Source organism: Pristis pectinata, chromosome 12 (assembly GCF_009764475.1).
Source record: "Pristis pectinata isolate sPriPec2 chromosome 12, sPriPec2.1.pri, whole genome shotgun sequence".
Taxonomy (NCBI): Eukaryota; Metazoa; Chordata; class Chondrichthyes; order Rhinopristiformes; family Pristidae; genus Pristis; species Pristis pectinata.
Genome location: NC_067416.1, coordinates 43378946 through 43396392, shown reverse-complemented (window position 1 = coordinate 43396392; position 17447 = coordinate 43378946). Strand labels below are relative to the sequence as shown.

The 17447-nt window shown below is 44.5% G+C and overlaps 1 protein-coding gene across 1 annotated transcript in view; it reads right to left on the bottom strand.

The window, feature by feature from the left end:
* Window positions 1-17447, bottom strand: part of tspan15 (tetraspanin 15) — a 127607-nt gene that overhangs the window by 22191 nt on the left and 87969 nt on the right. Inside the window, exons 6-7 of the mRNA XM_052027514.1 lie at window positions 6995-7042; window positions 3740-3856 (exon numbers count right to left, since the gene is read on the bottom strand). Of these exons, the coding sequence (XP_051883474.1) occupies window positions 3740-3856; window positions 6995-7042 (165 nt within the window). The remainder of the gene's footprint in view (window positions 1-3739; window positions 3857-6994; window positions 7043-17447) is intronic.

Here is a 17447-nt window from a genome sequence, read left to right as displayed (position 1 = left end):
GGTGCAGAGGAGATTTACTAAGATGCTGCCCGGAAGGGAGCAGTTCAGTTATGAGGAGGGACTGGAGAAGCTAAGTCTGTTCTCCCTGGTGTGTTGGAGATTGAGAAGGGACATGATTGAGATATATAAAATTATGAGCAGTATAGATAGGGTAGACTGCAGGAAACTTTTCCTCCATATCAGAGGTAGATATAACCAGAGGACACAGATCTACGGTGAGCAGAAAGTGACTTAGAGGGGATACGAGGGGAACCTTCATCACCCAGAGAGTGGTAAGCATCAGGAGTGTACTGCTTGAGGGAGTGGATGAAATGGGGTCACTGACAGCATTAAAGAAGTGTATGATGCGCATCTGAATCACCAAGGCATAGAAGGCTATGGACCAAGTACTGGGAGATGGGATTAATATGGAAGGGTTGGGCTGAATGGCCTGTTTTCATGGTCCACAATTCTATGACTTTATGACCGCTCTAAATGCCCACAATTAACCCATTTTTCTCACCTCTCCGCTGCCAGCTTTTCACTTTTCCATTCCAATAAACCTCTTCCCACAAGGGTCACCCCCCCCCCCGACAAAAATCCAGTACCTGCCCCACATCACACACAGCATGTTCCACATTCTCCCAACCGGCATTTCTCTCCATGGGGGCCAGGGAAGGTGGTAATGGGGGCTCAGAGCAGCCTGCATGTGTCAGGAACTACATCTTATAGTCTCTCCTTGTTTTATTAAGAAGAACAGAGGGGAAGTACATTAGGCTGGTGGTGAGGGTAGAGTGGAATCACACGTTGGAATTTTGAAGGGGAAGAGGACTGAGGAGACACTGGGCAAATATAAATGGTGTGGGAAGGAGGAAAGACTGGATTTGGACAGGGAGGGATATGAAAGGGCACGGTGAGTGAGAAGACCAGATATGGTGCTTTATTGAGGTTGCAGGATGGAGAGTATGGACTGCTTGGGATATTAAAAGGTACAAGTAGTGAGCGGAGAGGGGGAGAGTGGATAATTAAGGACAGTGGGAGTGAGAAGCAAGTAGGATTATAGAGATTGCAATTATTCTGATAAAGCCTCTATTGTAGGAAATAAGATTTTAGAATAGCCTTGATGGACATTCTCATTTCCTGCTCTGACAGCCTTTAGGACAAGGAATGGTACCAAACAAACAGGAGTAAGGTAACCATCCATCCCTAATCAGTTGTGACTGTCCTGACTTCCCGGCACTATATTGAATGATTATGGCCCAGAATGTCTCAAGAATAGTAGGTCCTAGGGAATATTGAGGAACAGAGGGACCTCAGTGTACAAGTCCAAGTATCCCTGAAGTTGGCAGGACAGGTAAATAAAGGCATATGGGATATTTCCCTTCATTATCCAGGGCATAGAACATAAGAGCACGGAGATTACGGTACAACTTTAAAAAACAATGGTTAGGCCAGAACTGGAGTACTGTGTACAGTTCTGGTCATCACACTGTAGGAAGGAGGTGATTGAATTGGAGACTGTGCAGACAATATTTACCAGATGTTGTCTGGGATGGAGCATTTCTGTTATAGTCATAGAGGATAGTGTTCCCATGCACCCGAGTCCCTTGTCTTTCTTGGTGGTGCAAGTCTTGGATTTAGGACATGCTGTCAGATTAGCTGAAGCGAGTGGCTGCAGTGTAGATCAGTGCAGGAGGGACTGCAAGAGTACCCGAGGGAACATGGAGTGCGATCTAGGAGGAGGGCTGGTCTGGAGGAAAACTCTGAAGATGTGACAAAGCACATTGATGAGGGTTGAGCAGTGGATGTGGTGTACATGGATTTCAGTATGGCATTTGATAAAGTTCCTCATGGAGGGTCATTCAGAAAATCAGGAGGCATCGGATCCAGGGAAACTTGACTGTGTGGATTCAGAATTGGCTCGTCTGCAGAAGACGAGGGTTGTGGTAGATGGAGCGTATTCTGCCTGGAGGTTGGTGACCAGTGGTGTTCCGCACGGATCTGTTCTGGGACCTCTGCTCTTAGTGATTTTTATAAATGACTTGGATGAGGATGTGGAAGGGTGGGTTAGTAAGTTTGCTGATGATACAAAGGTTGGTGGTGCAGTGGATAGTGTAGAAGGTTGCTGTAGGTTACAACAGGACATTGATAGGATACAGAGCTGGGCTAAGAAGTGGCAGATGGAGTTCAACCCGGAAAAGTGTGAAATGATACACTTTGGAAGATTGAATTTGAAGGCAGAAGACAAGGTTAATGGCAGGACCCTTAGCAGTGTGGAGGAACAGAAGGATCTTGGGGTTCACATCCATATATCCCTCAAGGTTGCCACGTAGGTTGATAGGGTTGTTAGGAAGGTTTATGGTGTGTTGGCCTTCATTAGTCAGAGTATTCAGTTCAAGAGCCGCAGGTAATGTTGCAGCTCTATAAAACTCTGGTTAGACCACACTTGGAGTATTGTGTTCAGTTCTGGTCACCTCATTATAGGAAGAATGTGGAAGCTTTAGAGAGGGTGCAGAGGAGATTTACCAGGATGCTGCCTGGATTGGAGAGCATGTTGAGCGAGCTTGGGCTTTTTATTCCCTTTGGAGCAAAGGAGGATGAGAGGTGACTTCACAGAGGTGTACAAGATGATAAGAGGCATCGATCGAGTGGACAGTCAGAGACTTTTTCCCAGGGCGAAAATGGCTCACACGAGGCGGCATAATTTTAAGTTGATTGGAGGAAGGTATGGGGGGGAGGATGTCAGAGGCAAGTTTTTTTTTACACAGAGAGTGGTGGGTGCGTGGAATGCACTGCCGGCAGAGGTGATGGAGGCAGATACATTAGGGACATCTAAGAGGCTCTTAGATAGCCACATGAATGATAGAAAAATGGAGGGCTATGTGGGAGGGAAGGGTTAGGATAAAATGTCGGCACAACATTGTGGGCTGAAGGACCTGTACTGTGCTTTAATGTTGCATGTTCTAAGAGAATCAAATACAATAATAAAAGAACAAAGATTAGGGGAATGGCAAATGATGAGGAGGCCTGTCACTGGAGGTCATGAATCATTTAGGTAGAAACTCAACTGGACATAACCGAAACATAAATATTGAACATAATACAGTATAATGTGGTATGGGCTCTTTGACTCATTGGTTTTGAGTGGGTTTATTGGTTGTATAAAAACTGTGCACAAGAATTTAAAATGAGTACATTGGTCATTTCCAGTGTGAATATTTAATTAAAGTTCTCCTTATTTGATGACCTCAAAGCAAAGGGCATCTCCGGTGGTGCAAATTCTTTTTGGCTTCAACTCAACAGCAGGAAGCTTTATGTAGAATTATATAATATTTTATTTTCTTCTTGTTGAAAATCATTTACACGCTGCAAGTCTTGAGTATAAATACAGCGAAAGTTGATTTTCACTGTGGTTTTGAACATCAATCTGTAAAGTGGCGAAAGGGCAGCAGACTGTGGAAGAGTAACCTCATTCTCAAGTTTATAGAAAGCTGCTCTGTGGTGTGCTAGGCTCTATATTCCAGATGATTATCAAGCAGCTTTACTGAAATTTCTTTTATTCTGGGCTGGTATAGTCATGGAAGATTGGGAAAAGTGATTGATCTTCCATTAGCACCATCACCCAAGTCATTAACATCTGAATTAAGCCCTTTCAGTGTTCTCATTGGGGGGTGGAGGAGTGGAACAATATTAATTAGTGCATATCCCAGGAAGAAATTTTAGTGATTCTATGACATGAAGTAAGATATAGTAAAGTTACCTGTGGCACTATTATACCCAATAAAAGTGCAGCCATAACCACGTAGTGTGCCAAGAACCAATTCAGTACGGTATCTGTGCACCCACGAATGTGGATGATTTGAAGAACACTGAGGCGCTGTGGATAAAGTATGAAATATGGGTGTCAGTCTTGACTCAGTTGATAGCACACACACCTAAGATTCAGAAAGTTGAACTTGAGGGACAGGAGCACAAAAATTTAGGCCAACACACCAGTGCTTGCAGTGTCAGAGGTGATAATGTTTGGAAGAAGTATTAAATTCTCTGCCCCCTCAGATAGATGTAAAAGATACTATTGCATTGTTTTGAAGAAGAGTAGGGGAATTATTCCCTGTTCCCTGTGCCTTAGGCTTGGAAGAAACAACAAACATACATAGCAGCCAGAAACAGTAACCTTGCAGATAGGACTTCAAAATATCAACTACAAGTGCACCGGCCTTGGGAACCAGAAGCTTGTGCCATGCACAAAATCAGGAACTGTCTGCACAGAACTTGGAAGAAGTAACTAGTGTGAATAAAAATCTCAGAACCTTGCAGCAGATCCCTAACATGATAAATACAGGAATAGTAACAGGACTTGAAAGCAGCTCATCGATGGGCTTCAAAACCAAATTATTCTAATGATCTGAGGTGCAGAACGTGGGTCCAGGAAGCAGGTCAGGTGCAGGAGCCAGTCCGTGCAAATATACTAAAACCTGCTTCCACACTATGCACAGAGCAAACTGAAAACAGGAACTGAAACCGATCTATGCATAGTTAAGCCTAATTATTTTGCAAACAGCAACTGTAAGCAATCTGTGTGTGGGAATCCTAAACAACCTCTGTTCTTGTATTACCACCGGCCTCCAGAGAGGACTGCGAACCAACCTCACAACCAATGTGATGCCGCCTATATTCATGCCTCCGCATACACAAATTGTAACCAACCTGCAGACTTAAGTCAGAACCCAAGGCCTGCAATCTATCTGAGCAAAGCATCTGCCTTTGGACAGAACTGATCACCAGCTCGTGCAAGGAAATGGTAACCCATCTGAGTGCAGCACTTGGACCCATCTACTGGTATGTGGGACTCATATGTACAAATTGTTTATCCTAGGTGGACAGTCGGGACCAGGAAGTTATTTATTCAAAGATCTTGGAATTTGCTTTTACACAGGATGACAAACCAGCCTGCATGCGCGACTGTCAACCAGCCTTTGCATAGGAACTATGGCTAATGCTTATGGGTCTACTATTTAACTTCAAAGTTGGAACTGTAATCAGTTGGTATACAGAATCAAGGAACAATAACCAGCACGTGCACAGGAAGTGGAACCAGCCAGCCAGCAACCTACACAGTACTTAGAATCAGAAATCATTCTGCATATAGGACTTGAAAGTTGCACACAGAGCCTTGGACAAGTTCTTTGCTTGCACATTACTCACAACTCATGAACATCTTTCAGGACCACTGCAAAGACCTGTGAACTTGCCCTTGCAATGGAATTTTAACTAAACTGCACATAGGAATTCCATCAAGCCTCTGAATAGATCTCCTGTGCAACCCGAATGCAAAAATGGATAAACCTTTAGCGAAATCAAGCAATACCGGGTAGTGTATGAAAGTGCCACCGAGGTAAATATCGGCCACAAATCCAGCCATTAACCCCATTAGTCTATTGAACGGCAGAGCAGGCATGAGGGGTAGAATGCCCTAATTCTAATTCTATTTCTTATGTTTTAATATAACCAGCTTGTGCAAGACTTTGAGCCAACTGGTATACAACAAAAGTTACAGGATTTAACGTACAGCATGAAATAATAAGGTTGTGCACTGGACTTGGTAGCAGACCATACAACTACATGGAATCATCCTGCATACAGGAATCATAACTATAGCAATTTAGCCACAGTACAGCACAGCCAATGACTTGTCATCATTACGCCCTTCCATGCCTCTGCAACAAGAACATTGTTTAATTTAGCCCATTAAGATTGAAAGAGGTATAGCCTTGGTTAATATTTTTAAAAATGAATTCTCATTACGTGAATGTTGCCTGCATGGCTATTTATTGCTAACCCCTAGGCTTTGAGAAGGAGGTGGTGACACAGTTTCTTGAATTACTATAGTCCAGATTGACCTTCCATTTTGCAACTACAAGCAACTTTGTAAGTGCCTGGTATTTCTCCTACTGCTAGAGATCATCCCATCCCCATTGTGAAGGACAATCACCTTCTCCAAACTTTGGTAATTGAGCTCTTTTGCCATATATTGTCTATCAAGTCTGTATTGAGGTCTTGACCAAATGGTGTTTGAAAATCCAATAAAGTCCTTAAAAAGAGCAGAACAATCTAGCCATTTGTTGCTCCACTGGTCTATTTTTAGTTTGCAGCAAAGTGATGGACAATGCACTAATGTGGCACTTATTCACCATTAATCTCCTCACTGATGCTCTGTTTGGGATTTGCCAGTACCACTCAGCACCAGCTCTCACTATGGTTTTGGTCAAAGCATGGATCAAAAAGCTAAGGTCCTGAAATGGCGTGAGAGTTACTGTCACTGACTGTGTGAGAAAGCAAGGAGCTTTATCAAAATGTAAGTCAGTGAGAATCAAGGGAAAATGTTTCCACTACAGTTAGACCTAGACCAAGAGAAGATAATTTTGTTGTTGGATGCCAATCACTCCAGCTGTAGGATATCACTGAGAGAAGTCCTCAGGCCATATCTTCTATCATAATGTCGTAAGTGGGGATGTTTGTTCATCATTATGTTTGTTGGTACCATAACTCCTCAAATGCACACATGGGCTGATAAATACATCTCAAAGTGCACAATAAAATGCAATGCAACAACCCATCCATGGTTTTGATGTTGGCATCTTCCAAACCTGCAACATTAACACCCAGAAAGACAAGCATGTTTGGGAACACCACAACTGCAAGTTCTCTTCCAAGTCATTCTCTATCTTGATATGGAAATATGTCACCATTCCTTCATCATTGCTGGGTCTAAATATTTACAGTATTTTTACTGGAAGGACTGAAGCAGTTCAAGAAGAGTGCTCATCACCATCTACTGCAATACAGTTATGAATGAACAATCAATGCTCGTGCCACTGACATTCCCTCAAATGAATAGACAATGGAAGTGTAGCTGGTTTGGGAAATGACCAATACATCACTCATAGTAGAGAAATAAAATAGAAAAGCTTGCTGGAAGTAGAGTGGGAAATAAATTACATTTAAAAATACATACATGCTTGTGAAGAGTTTTATAGCCACACATTGTATTGGCAACATCTGTCTAAAATGAGAAGGAAATATACAATTAATTTTTCACAGAGCAAAATATTTTCAAACATCCTTTTCTAATAATGTCATCATTCCCACATCGTTTCACTGATATAAATCAGTGAGAGGGAAAAGGTTTAAGAAGGACCAGAGGGGAGATTTCACACAGAGGCCAGTGTGTATATGGAACAAGCTGCTAGAGGAAGTAGTTGAGATAGGAACAATAACAACATTTAAAAGACATTTGGACAGGTACACGGATAGGAAAATATTTGGAGGTATACAGGCCAAATGCGGGCAAATGAGACTAGCTTAGATGGGCATCCTGGGCCTAAGGGCCTGTTTCCATGCCGTAATACTCTATGACTGAGCAATACATCACAGAAACAGACCCTTCAGCCCAACTTGTCCACACTGACCAAGGTGCCCATCTATTTGCCTGTGTTTGGCCCGTATCCCTCAAAATCTTTCCTATCCATGAACCTGTCCAAATGTCTTCCAAATGTCATTATTGTACCTGCCTCAACTCCTTTCTCTGGCAAAATTGTTCCATGTATGCACCAACATCTGGGTGAAGAAGTTGCCCCTCAGGTCCCTTTTGAATCTTTCCCCTCTCACCGTAAACGTATGTCTCCAAGTTTTTGGTTCCCTTTCTTTGGGAAAAAGACTGTGTGCATTCACCCTATGACTCCATGAGTCTAATTAGCAATGAGTAGGTCCTGCAGAAGTACATTTTTAATGTACAGGTGACAATTTTTGGACTTCACCTAGGAGTTCTGAATACTGAAATTTTTCTTTGATGTTTGAACTGGAATTAAGGAAAATTTCAGTATTCCAGGTGAGGCAGTCCTTCACTTGTGAATCCATTGATGTCATTTATTGCATCCGGTGCTCCTAGTGAGGCCTCCGCTACATCAGTGAGACCCGATGCAGATTGGGGTATCACTTCACTGAGCACCTTCACTCTGTCTGCCATAACAGCCAGGATCTCCTGGTGACCAGCTGTTTTAATTCCACTTGCCATTCCCTCACCGACTCCACTGCCAAGTTGAGGCCAGACGCAGATTAGAGGAACAGCACCTCATATTCTTCCTTAGTAGTCTCCAACCTGATGGCATGAACATTGGTTTTACCAACTTCTGGTAACCACTCCTCTCTGTCCCCCCTGTTGTTTTCCCTTATCCCACCCGCCCCAATACCCCTTCTCTTTCCCCTCCTCATCCTCTTGATCTGCCCATCACCCACACATTCCTCCATCCGGTTCCCCTCCTTACCTCCTTCCCTTTATTCCATGGTCCACTGTCCTCTCCTATCAGATTCCATCTTCTTCAACCCTTTGCTTTTTCCACCTATCACCTCCCATCTTCTTACATCATTCCCATCCCCACTCCTCCACCTGCCTATCTCCCCCCCTCACCTGGATCCACCTATCACCTGCCTGCTCTTGCTCCTCCCCCTCCCTCCACCTTCTTATACTGGCTATCTCCCCTCTTTCTTTCCAGTCCCGAAGAAGACCCTTGACCCAAAATGTTGACTGTTCATTTCCCTTCATGGATGCTGCCTGACCCACCGAGTTCCTCCAGCATTTTGTGTGTTGCTTAAGGAAAATTTTGGATAGTTTGACTACTCACTATCTCACTAGCTTGAGTGTGATTCATCTCCCTCTTCTTCTGGTTAGTGCCTACCCAACTCTACATCCTCAGTGCCTTTTTCACCCTTCACCCCCTTTATTTTTGTTTCCTGGGGTTGCCATGGAAAAGGTGACAGAAACAAAGCAAGCAGAAACAATGGTACAGTTCTTGAAGTTCCTTCCATTGCTCTGGAGGGCTCTGTAGCAGTCCCTTGTTCTCCAAGTCTAGTCTCAAACATTCACCCACTAAAGCTACCCTTCTGCCTTCCAGCACCTGATGCATGGATAAAGATGTTGCAAAAATCTCCACCAGAGCCCCAACAATCTCCTCCTTTGCTTCCCATAACACCCTGGGGATTTGTCCACCATAATGTGCATCAATTTCTCTAACACTTCCTCTTTCCTGATACACACACATTCCAAACCATCAGCATACACTTCCCCTCACACTCCATCCTCCCCATTCTTTTAACTGGTTAATAATGATGCAAAGTATTCATCGAGGATACCACATATAACCCCTGGCTCCACACAATGACTTCCGCTTTTGGTCCCCGAGGGGCTCCACTCTTTCCCTAGTTACCCCCTTGCTTCCTATATATATAAAAGGTTTTGGAATTCTCTTTAATTGGTTCCTTTAATTCCATTTCAGTGACTTTTTCAAGATCTCTCCTATATTTTCTACAAACCTCAAAAGACTCGCTTGATAACAATTTCCTATATTTGACATACATTTCCTTCTTTTTTCTGATCAAACCCTCAATTTCCTTTTTTAACCAAGGTTCCCTAATCTTATCATCTTTGCTTTTTACCTTACAGAAACACGCAGACTCTGAACTCCTACTATTTTGCTTTCAAACACCTCCCGTTTAACGGATGTTGTTTTCCCCTCTGGCAGCTGCTCCCATTCTACTTTTGCCAGGTCTTGCCTTATACAATTGAAGTCAGCCCTCGCTTAATTTAAGACCTTATCTCGAGATTTGACCTTATCCTTTTCCATGACTACCTTAAAGCTTGCCAAATTGTGGTCACTGTTTGCAAAGGGTTCCTCCCACCTCATTCCACAAAATAAGGTTGACTACTGCTCCCTTCCTAGTAGGCCTCCCTACATATTTGTTCCTTCAAATCCCACCAATTATTTGAAGGTCTAGAGTATAATCCCATCAAAGTGATCGTCCTTTATTATTCCTAAATTTTCTGTGTTCAATTCTAGTCGCCTCATTATAGAAAGGATGTGGAAGCTTTAGAGAGGGTGCAGAGGAGATTTATCAGGATGTTGCCTGGATTGGACAGCATGTCTTATGAGGATAGGTTGAGCGAGCTAGGGCTTTTCTGTTTGGAGAGAAGGAGGCTGAGAGGTGACTTGACAGAGGTGTACAAGATGATAAGAGGCACAGATGATCGAGTGGACAGTCAGAGACTTTACCCCAGTGCGACAATGGCTAACTCAAGGGGGCATAATTTTAAAGTGATTGGTGGAAGGTTTAAGGGGGATGTCAGGGTAAGTTTTTTACACAGAGAATGGTGGGTGCATGGAACGCACGGCCTGCAGAGGTGTGGGGGCAGATACATTAGGGACATTTCAGGGACTCTTAGACAGCCACATGAATGATAGAAAAATAGGGGGCCATGTGGGAGGGAAGGGTTAGATAGATTTTAGAGCAGGATAAAATGTCGGCACAACATTGTGGGCCAAAGGGCCTGTACTGTGCTGTAGTGTTCTATGTTCTACTAATGTAGCTTCATTTGCCAACCCCTCCAGGACATCCTCCATGAATACTGCTGTAATGCTCCCCTTGATCAGCAGTGCAACACCTCCTCCCTTGTTGAACACCAACCCCCCCATAATACCCAGGAACACCGAGCTGCCATTCCTGCCCATCCCTCAGTCCTGTTTCTGTGATTTCCACAATATCATAATCCCCTATCAGATTGCCCTTTTGAGTTCTGAGGGACAGGATCTACCAGCATTTGGATAGACAGTCTGATTAGCAGGAGTGAACATGGTTGTGTGGTGGAAAGTTATGTCTGACGAATCTTTAAGAGCTTTTTGTAGAGGTAATCAAAAGCGTAGATGAGGGTAGGGCTGTGGATGCTGTCTATTTGGACTTTAGCAAGGCCTTTGACAATGTCCCGCACTGTAGGCCAGTCTGGAAGGTTAGATCCCATGGAATCCAGGGAGACCTATTTGGGTGGATTAAAAATTGGCTCGGAGGTAGGAAGCAGAGGGTGGTGGTTGAAGGTTGTTTCTCGGAATGGAGGCTGGTGACTAGTGGTCTGCCGCAGGGGTCGATGTTGGACCATTGTTATTCGTTATTTATATAAATGATTTGGATGTGAATGCACAAGGCTTGTGGATGACATGAAATTAGGAGGAGTTGTTGATAATGAAGAAGGTTATTGTAGATTACAGGGGGATCTTGATCAGTTAGGGAAGTGGGCTGAGGAGTGGCAAATGGATTTCAATACAGATAAGTGTGAGGTGATGCATTTTGGAAAGTCAAACCAGCGTAGGACTTATACTATGAATGGAAGGGCACTAGAGAGTGTAATAGAACTGAGGGACCTAGGAGTACAAGTGCATTGTTCGTTGAAAGTGGCATCACAGGTAGACAGGGTGGTAAAAAAGGTGTTTAACATACTGGCCTTCATCATTCAGGGCATTGAGTATGGGAGTTGGGAGATTAAGTTGCATTTGTATAAGTCATTGATGAGGCCGCACTTGGTGTAGATAAGATCTTTATTAGTCACATGGACATCGAAACACACAGTGAAATACATCTTTTGCGTAGTGATTTTGGGGGGCAGCCTGCAAGTGTCGCCATGCTTCTGGCGCCAACATAGCATGCCCATAACTTCCTAACCTGTACATCTTTGGAATGTGGGAGGAAACTGGAGCACCCGGAGGAAACCCACACAGACACGGGGAGAACGTACAAACTCCTTACAGACAGTGGCCAGATTTGAACCCGGGTCTCTGGCGCTGTAAAGCATTATGCTAACCACTATGCTACCACAGTTTTGGTCACCCTGTTATAGGAAATACATGGTTAAACTGGAAAGAGTGCAGAAAAGATTTACGAGGATGTTGCCAGGACTAGAGGGCCTGAATTATAGGGAGAGGTTGGCCAGGCTAGGTCTTTATTCCTTGAAACATAGGATAATGAGGGGTGACCTTATAGAAGTGTTTAAAATTATGAAAAGGAATAGATAAGGTGGATGGTAACAGTCTTTTCCCCAGGGTAGGGGAGTCCAAAACTAGGGGGCATAGGTTTAGGGTGAGAGGGGAAAGATTTAAAAGGGACCTGAGGGGCAACTTTTTCACGCAGAGGGTGGTGAGTACATGGAATGAGCTGCCAGAGGAAGTGGTTGAGGAAGGTACAATAGTATCACTGGCACTTGGATAGGTACATGGAGGGGAGGGGCTGAGACAAATATGGGTCGAACACAGGAAATTGGGACTAGCTGGGTGGGCACCGTGGTCAGCATGGACTGGTTGGGCTGAAGGTCCTGTATCTGTGCTGTATTGCTCTATGACTCTATATGCTGATCTGCGCTCTTAGCTTATTCGTCTTACCTGCAAGGCTCCTTGCAATAAAGTAAATGCAGTTAAGCCTACCAGCCCTCTTAAGCTCCCCCACATATCCCTGGCTGCTCTGTCCACTAGGCTTGCCTGCTCCATTTACTACACATGTTTCTCTCTCCCCTCCTGCTACACTGTCCTTTAGGGTCCCAACCCCCTGCATCACCAGCTTAAACCATCCCGAGTAGCACTGGCAAACCTCCCTGTCAGCATATTGGTTCCTTCTCCAGTTTAGGTGCAACCTCTCCTTGGAACATAGAACAGTACAACACAGGAACAGGCGCTATGGCTCATGATGTCTGTGCCAACTATGGCGCCAATTTAAACTGCATATCTGCCTGAACATAGTCTATATCCCTCAATTCCCTGACTGTTTATATGTCTGCCTAAATGCCTCTTAAATGTTGCTATCATATCTGCTTCCACCACTTCCCCTGGCAGTGCACTCCAGGCACCTACTACTCTCTGTGTAAAAATAACTTGCCACATACATCTTTAAACTTTCCCCCTCTCACCTTTAACTCATGCCCTTTGGTATTTGACATTTCCACCCTGGTAAAAAGACTCTGATTATTTACCCTATCTATACCTCTCATAATTTTATATACTTCTATCAAGTCTCTGACATGCCAGAGAAATCAATCCAAGTTTGTCCAACCTCTCCTTGCAGCTAATACTTTCTAATCCAGGTAACATGCTGGTGAACCTCTTCTGCACTCTCTTCAAAGCCTTTCTGTACAAGTCACCCAACACAAAAATGAAGAAACATAAGACAGATCTAAATGACGTGTACACAGGAATAGTATCATCATTACCAACCACTGCTGCTCAAAAACTGTTGAGTGCAATAGTCTAACAGGTGGCCCAGAAGTGGTTTGATGCCGGGTCCTGCTAGACTACATAAAGCATTATTAGGCCCCACTGTTATCTACCAAGACTGCTTATGAGTCCAGAACTATTTCAGGTTGTTTTTTAAACTCTATTGCAGCCTTATCATTTCCAACAGCTCTTTGAAGATGCAGGTCTGAGCAGTGGGAGACCTTCAAGTAGGAGAACAAATCTTTGCAGCCTTTCTTGAATAAAGGCACAACATTAGCCACCCTCCAGTCTTCCAGCATTTCACCCATTGCTAACAATGATGCGTCTATCTCAGCTAGGGCTCCCGCAATTCATTCTTTAGCTTCCTACCATGTTCTTGGATATACCTGATCAGGCTCTGGAGATTTATCTACCTTCATAAGTTTTAAGACATCAAGTTACCTCCTCTACTGTAATGCAGACTATCCCCAAGACCTTGCCATTAACTATCTCAAGGTCTGAAGTTTTCATGTCTTTCTCCACAGTAAAAACAGCAGAGAAATATTCATTGAGGATCTCACCCATCTTCTGCAGCTCCACTCAAAGATATCCACTTTGAGGGGCCCTATTCTCTCCTTAGTTACTTTTTATCCCTTAATATACTTACAAAATCTCTTTGGACTCTCCTTAATCTTCTCTGCCAAAGCTATCTGATGCCCCCTTTTTGCCTTTCTGAATTCCCTCTTGAGTACACTCCTGTATCCCCGATACTCCCCCAGGGATTCACTTGACCCCAGCTGTCTGTACCTGACCCATGCCTCCTTCTTTTTCCTGACTACAACCTTAATATCCCTCGTTATCCACGATTCCCTACTCTTGAACTCTGCAAATCTTGAACTCCTGATATTTCACTTTTAAAAGCCCCCCACTAGCCAGACATCCCTTTGACTGCAAACAACCTACTCCAATCAACTCTTGCAAGTTTCTGTCTAATACTGTCAAAATTTACCTTGCCTCATTTTAGAACTTTAACTTGTGGACCAGATCTGTCCCTTCCATAACTAATTTAAAATTAATAGAACTATGGTCACTGGTCCTAAAGTGCTCCCCCACTGACACCTCAGTGTCCTGCCCTATTTCCCAAGAGTAGGTCAAGCTTTGCTCTCTCCCTGGTAGAGCATTCTTATTTATTGCCTGAGGAAACTTTCCTGAACAGACTTAACAAATTCCATCCCACCTAAGCCCTTATCAGAGAAACAAAGGACTGCAGATGCTGGAGGAACTCAGCAGGCCAGGCAGCATCCGTGGAGAAAAGCAGGCAGTCAAGCAGTCAAGATTTCAGGTCAGGACCCTTCTTCAGGACTGAAGATAGGAAAAGGGGAAACCCAATATATAGCAATACACAAAAAATGCTGGAGGAACTCAGCAGGTCAGGCAGCATCCGTGGAGGCAAATAAACTGTTTATTACCTTCCATGGATGCTGCCTGACCTGCTGAGTTCCTCCAGCACTTTTTGTGTATTGCTCCAGATTCCAGCATCTGCAGAATTTCTTTTGTAGGCCAATATATAGGAGGGAACAGCAGAGCAGTGATAGGTGGACAAAAGAGGGGAGGCGGGTGGGCACAAGGTGGTGATAAGTAGATGCAGGTAAGAAATAGTGATAGGCAGGTGTGGGGGAGGAGGGGAGAGTAGATCCACGGAGGGATGGGTCAAAGGTAGGGAGGGAAAAAAGGGGGTAGAAGAAAGAGACATTGGTTAGGAGAGGGAAAAAAAGAAGAGGCGTGATTGGGGGCGGATGTGGGGAAGGGGTGTGGGGATTACTTAAAGTGGGAGAATTCAATGATCATTCCATTAGGCTGCAAGGTTCCAAGACGGAAAATGAGATGCTGTTCCTCCAGTTTGCGCTTGGAATTCTCCTGGCAGTGGAGGAGGCCGAGGACTGACATATCAGTGATAGTGTGGGAGGGGAGTTAAAGTGACTGGCAGCGGGGAGATGCAGATTGTGGTTACGGACGGAGTGCAGGTGTTCTGTGAAACGGTCATCTAGCCCTCAGCACTATGGCATTCCCAGTCTATATTAAGAAAATTAAAATCCCTACTCTGACAACCCTATTATTCTTGCAACTTTCTGCAATCTCCCTGCATATTTGTTCCTCTAATTCCTGTTGACTATTAGGGGGCCTACAGTACAATCCCAAGAAAATGATCATCCCCTTCTTATCTCCCAGCTCCACCCAATAAAGCCTCACTTCATCTCAGACTACTACTGTGATGTTCTCCTTAGTCAGAAATGCAACTCTCCCTCCTCCCTTTCCTCCACCTCTATCCCGCGTATAGCACCTGTACCCTGGAACATTTAGCTGCCAGCTCTGTCCCTCCCTGAGCCACGTTTCTGTAATGGCTACATTATCCCAGTCCCATGTAGCTATCCGTGCCCCGAGTTCATCCGCCTTACAGGTCAGGCCTCTTGCATTGAAATAGATGCAATTTAGTCCAATGGTCTTTCCTCACTCCCTGCTACGCTACTGCCTGTCTTGTCTGCTCACTTTACTGTCATAGAATTCTGTCTCAACTTCCAGCCTCCCATCTGCCTCACTTCTGCTTTGGATCCCATCCCTCTGCCAATCTAGTTTAGCACCAGCAAATCTGCTTGCCAGAATACTGGTCCCCCTCCAGTTCAGGTGCAACCCTTCCCTCTTGTACAGGTCACCTCTATCCCAGAGGAGATCCCAATGGTCCACAAATGTGGATGACACCAAGACTGGGGGCATACTGGACAGCGAGGAAGGCTATCAAAGCTCGCAAAGTGATCTGGACCAGCTGGGAAAATGGGCTGAAGAATGGCAGTTGGAATTTAATGCAGACAAGTGTGAGGTGATGCACTTTGGAAGAACAAACCAGGGCACTGAGTTGTGTGGTAGAACAAAGGGACCTGGAAATACAGATCTATTATTCCTTGAAAGTGGCATCGCAGATAGATACAGTCATAAAGAGAGCTTTTGGCACATCGGTCTTCATAAATCAGGGCAGTGAGTACAGGAGTAGGGATGTTATGTTGAAGCTGTGTAAGACATTGGTGAGGCCAAATTTAGAGTACTGTGTGCAGTTCTGGTCACCTACCCATGGGAAAGATATCAATAAGCTTGAAAGAATGCAGAGAGAATTTACACAGATGTTCCCGGGACTTGAGGACCTGAGTTACAGGGATAGGTTGAATAGCTTAGGACTTTATTCCCTGGAGTGCAGAAGAATGAGGGGAGATCGTATTGAAATATACAAGATTATGAGGGGTATAGATAGGGTGAATGAATGCAGGCTTTTTCCCCTCAGGTTGGGTGAGACTAGAACTAGAGGTTATAGGTTTGGGGTGAAAGGTGAAATATTTAAGGGGAATCTGAGGGGAAACTTCTTCACCCGGAGGGTGGTGCAAGTGTGGAATGAGCTGCCAGCGGAAGTGGTGGATGTGGGTTCAATTGTAACATTTAAGAGAAGTTTGGATAGGTACATGGATGGGAGGAGGTTTGGAGGGCTATGGTCCAGGTGCAGGTAGATGGGACTAGGCAGAAAACCAGGCTGGCATGGACTAGATGGGCCAAAGGGCCTGTTTCTGTGCTGTAGTGCGCTATGACTCTTAATATGAATCCCTGCCCCCTGCACCAACCCTTTAGCCAGATATTCATCTGCCATATCCTCCTATTCTTACCCTCACTAGCTTGTGGCACAGGGAGTAATCTGGAGATTATTACCCTTGAGGTCCTGCTTTTTAACCTCTTTCTTAAGTCTCTATATTCATTCTGCAGGACCCTATCCCTATTTCTACCTATATCATTTGTGCCAACGTGCACAATGATTACTTGTTGCTCACCCTCCCCTTTGAGAATGTTCTGCAACCACTCAGAGGCATCCTTGACCCTGGCACCAGGGAGGCAACACACCATCTTAGAGTCTCTTTTGTGCCAACAGAATCTCCTGTCTGCCCCCAGGTGATTTTACCTTCCCTAATATTGACTTGGATTGCCCCTGTGCTAAGGGATTAGATGGGGCAGAATTTGTTAAGTGTGTTCAGGGAAGTTTTCTCAAGCAAGTGTACTAGTGTGCAACACTTGACTTCCTCTTAGGGAGTGGCTGATGTGTCAGTGGAGGAACATTTTGGGATCAGTGAGCATAATAAACCAGTGCAGGACAGACACAGTGAATGACAAGGTCCCGGGGAGTGTGGTAGAACAGAGAGACCTAGGGGTACAGGCACGTAGTTCTTTGGAAGTGGTGGCACCGGTAGGTAAGGTGGTAAAGAAGCCATATAGCATGCTTGCCTTCATCACTGAGTACAAGAGGTGGGACATCATGAGGTGCATAGATAAGGTGATTGTCACAGTCTTTTTCCCAGGGTAGGGGAGCCTAAAACT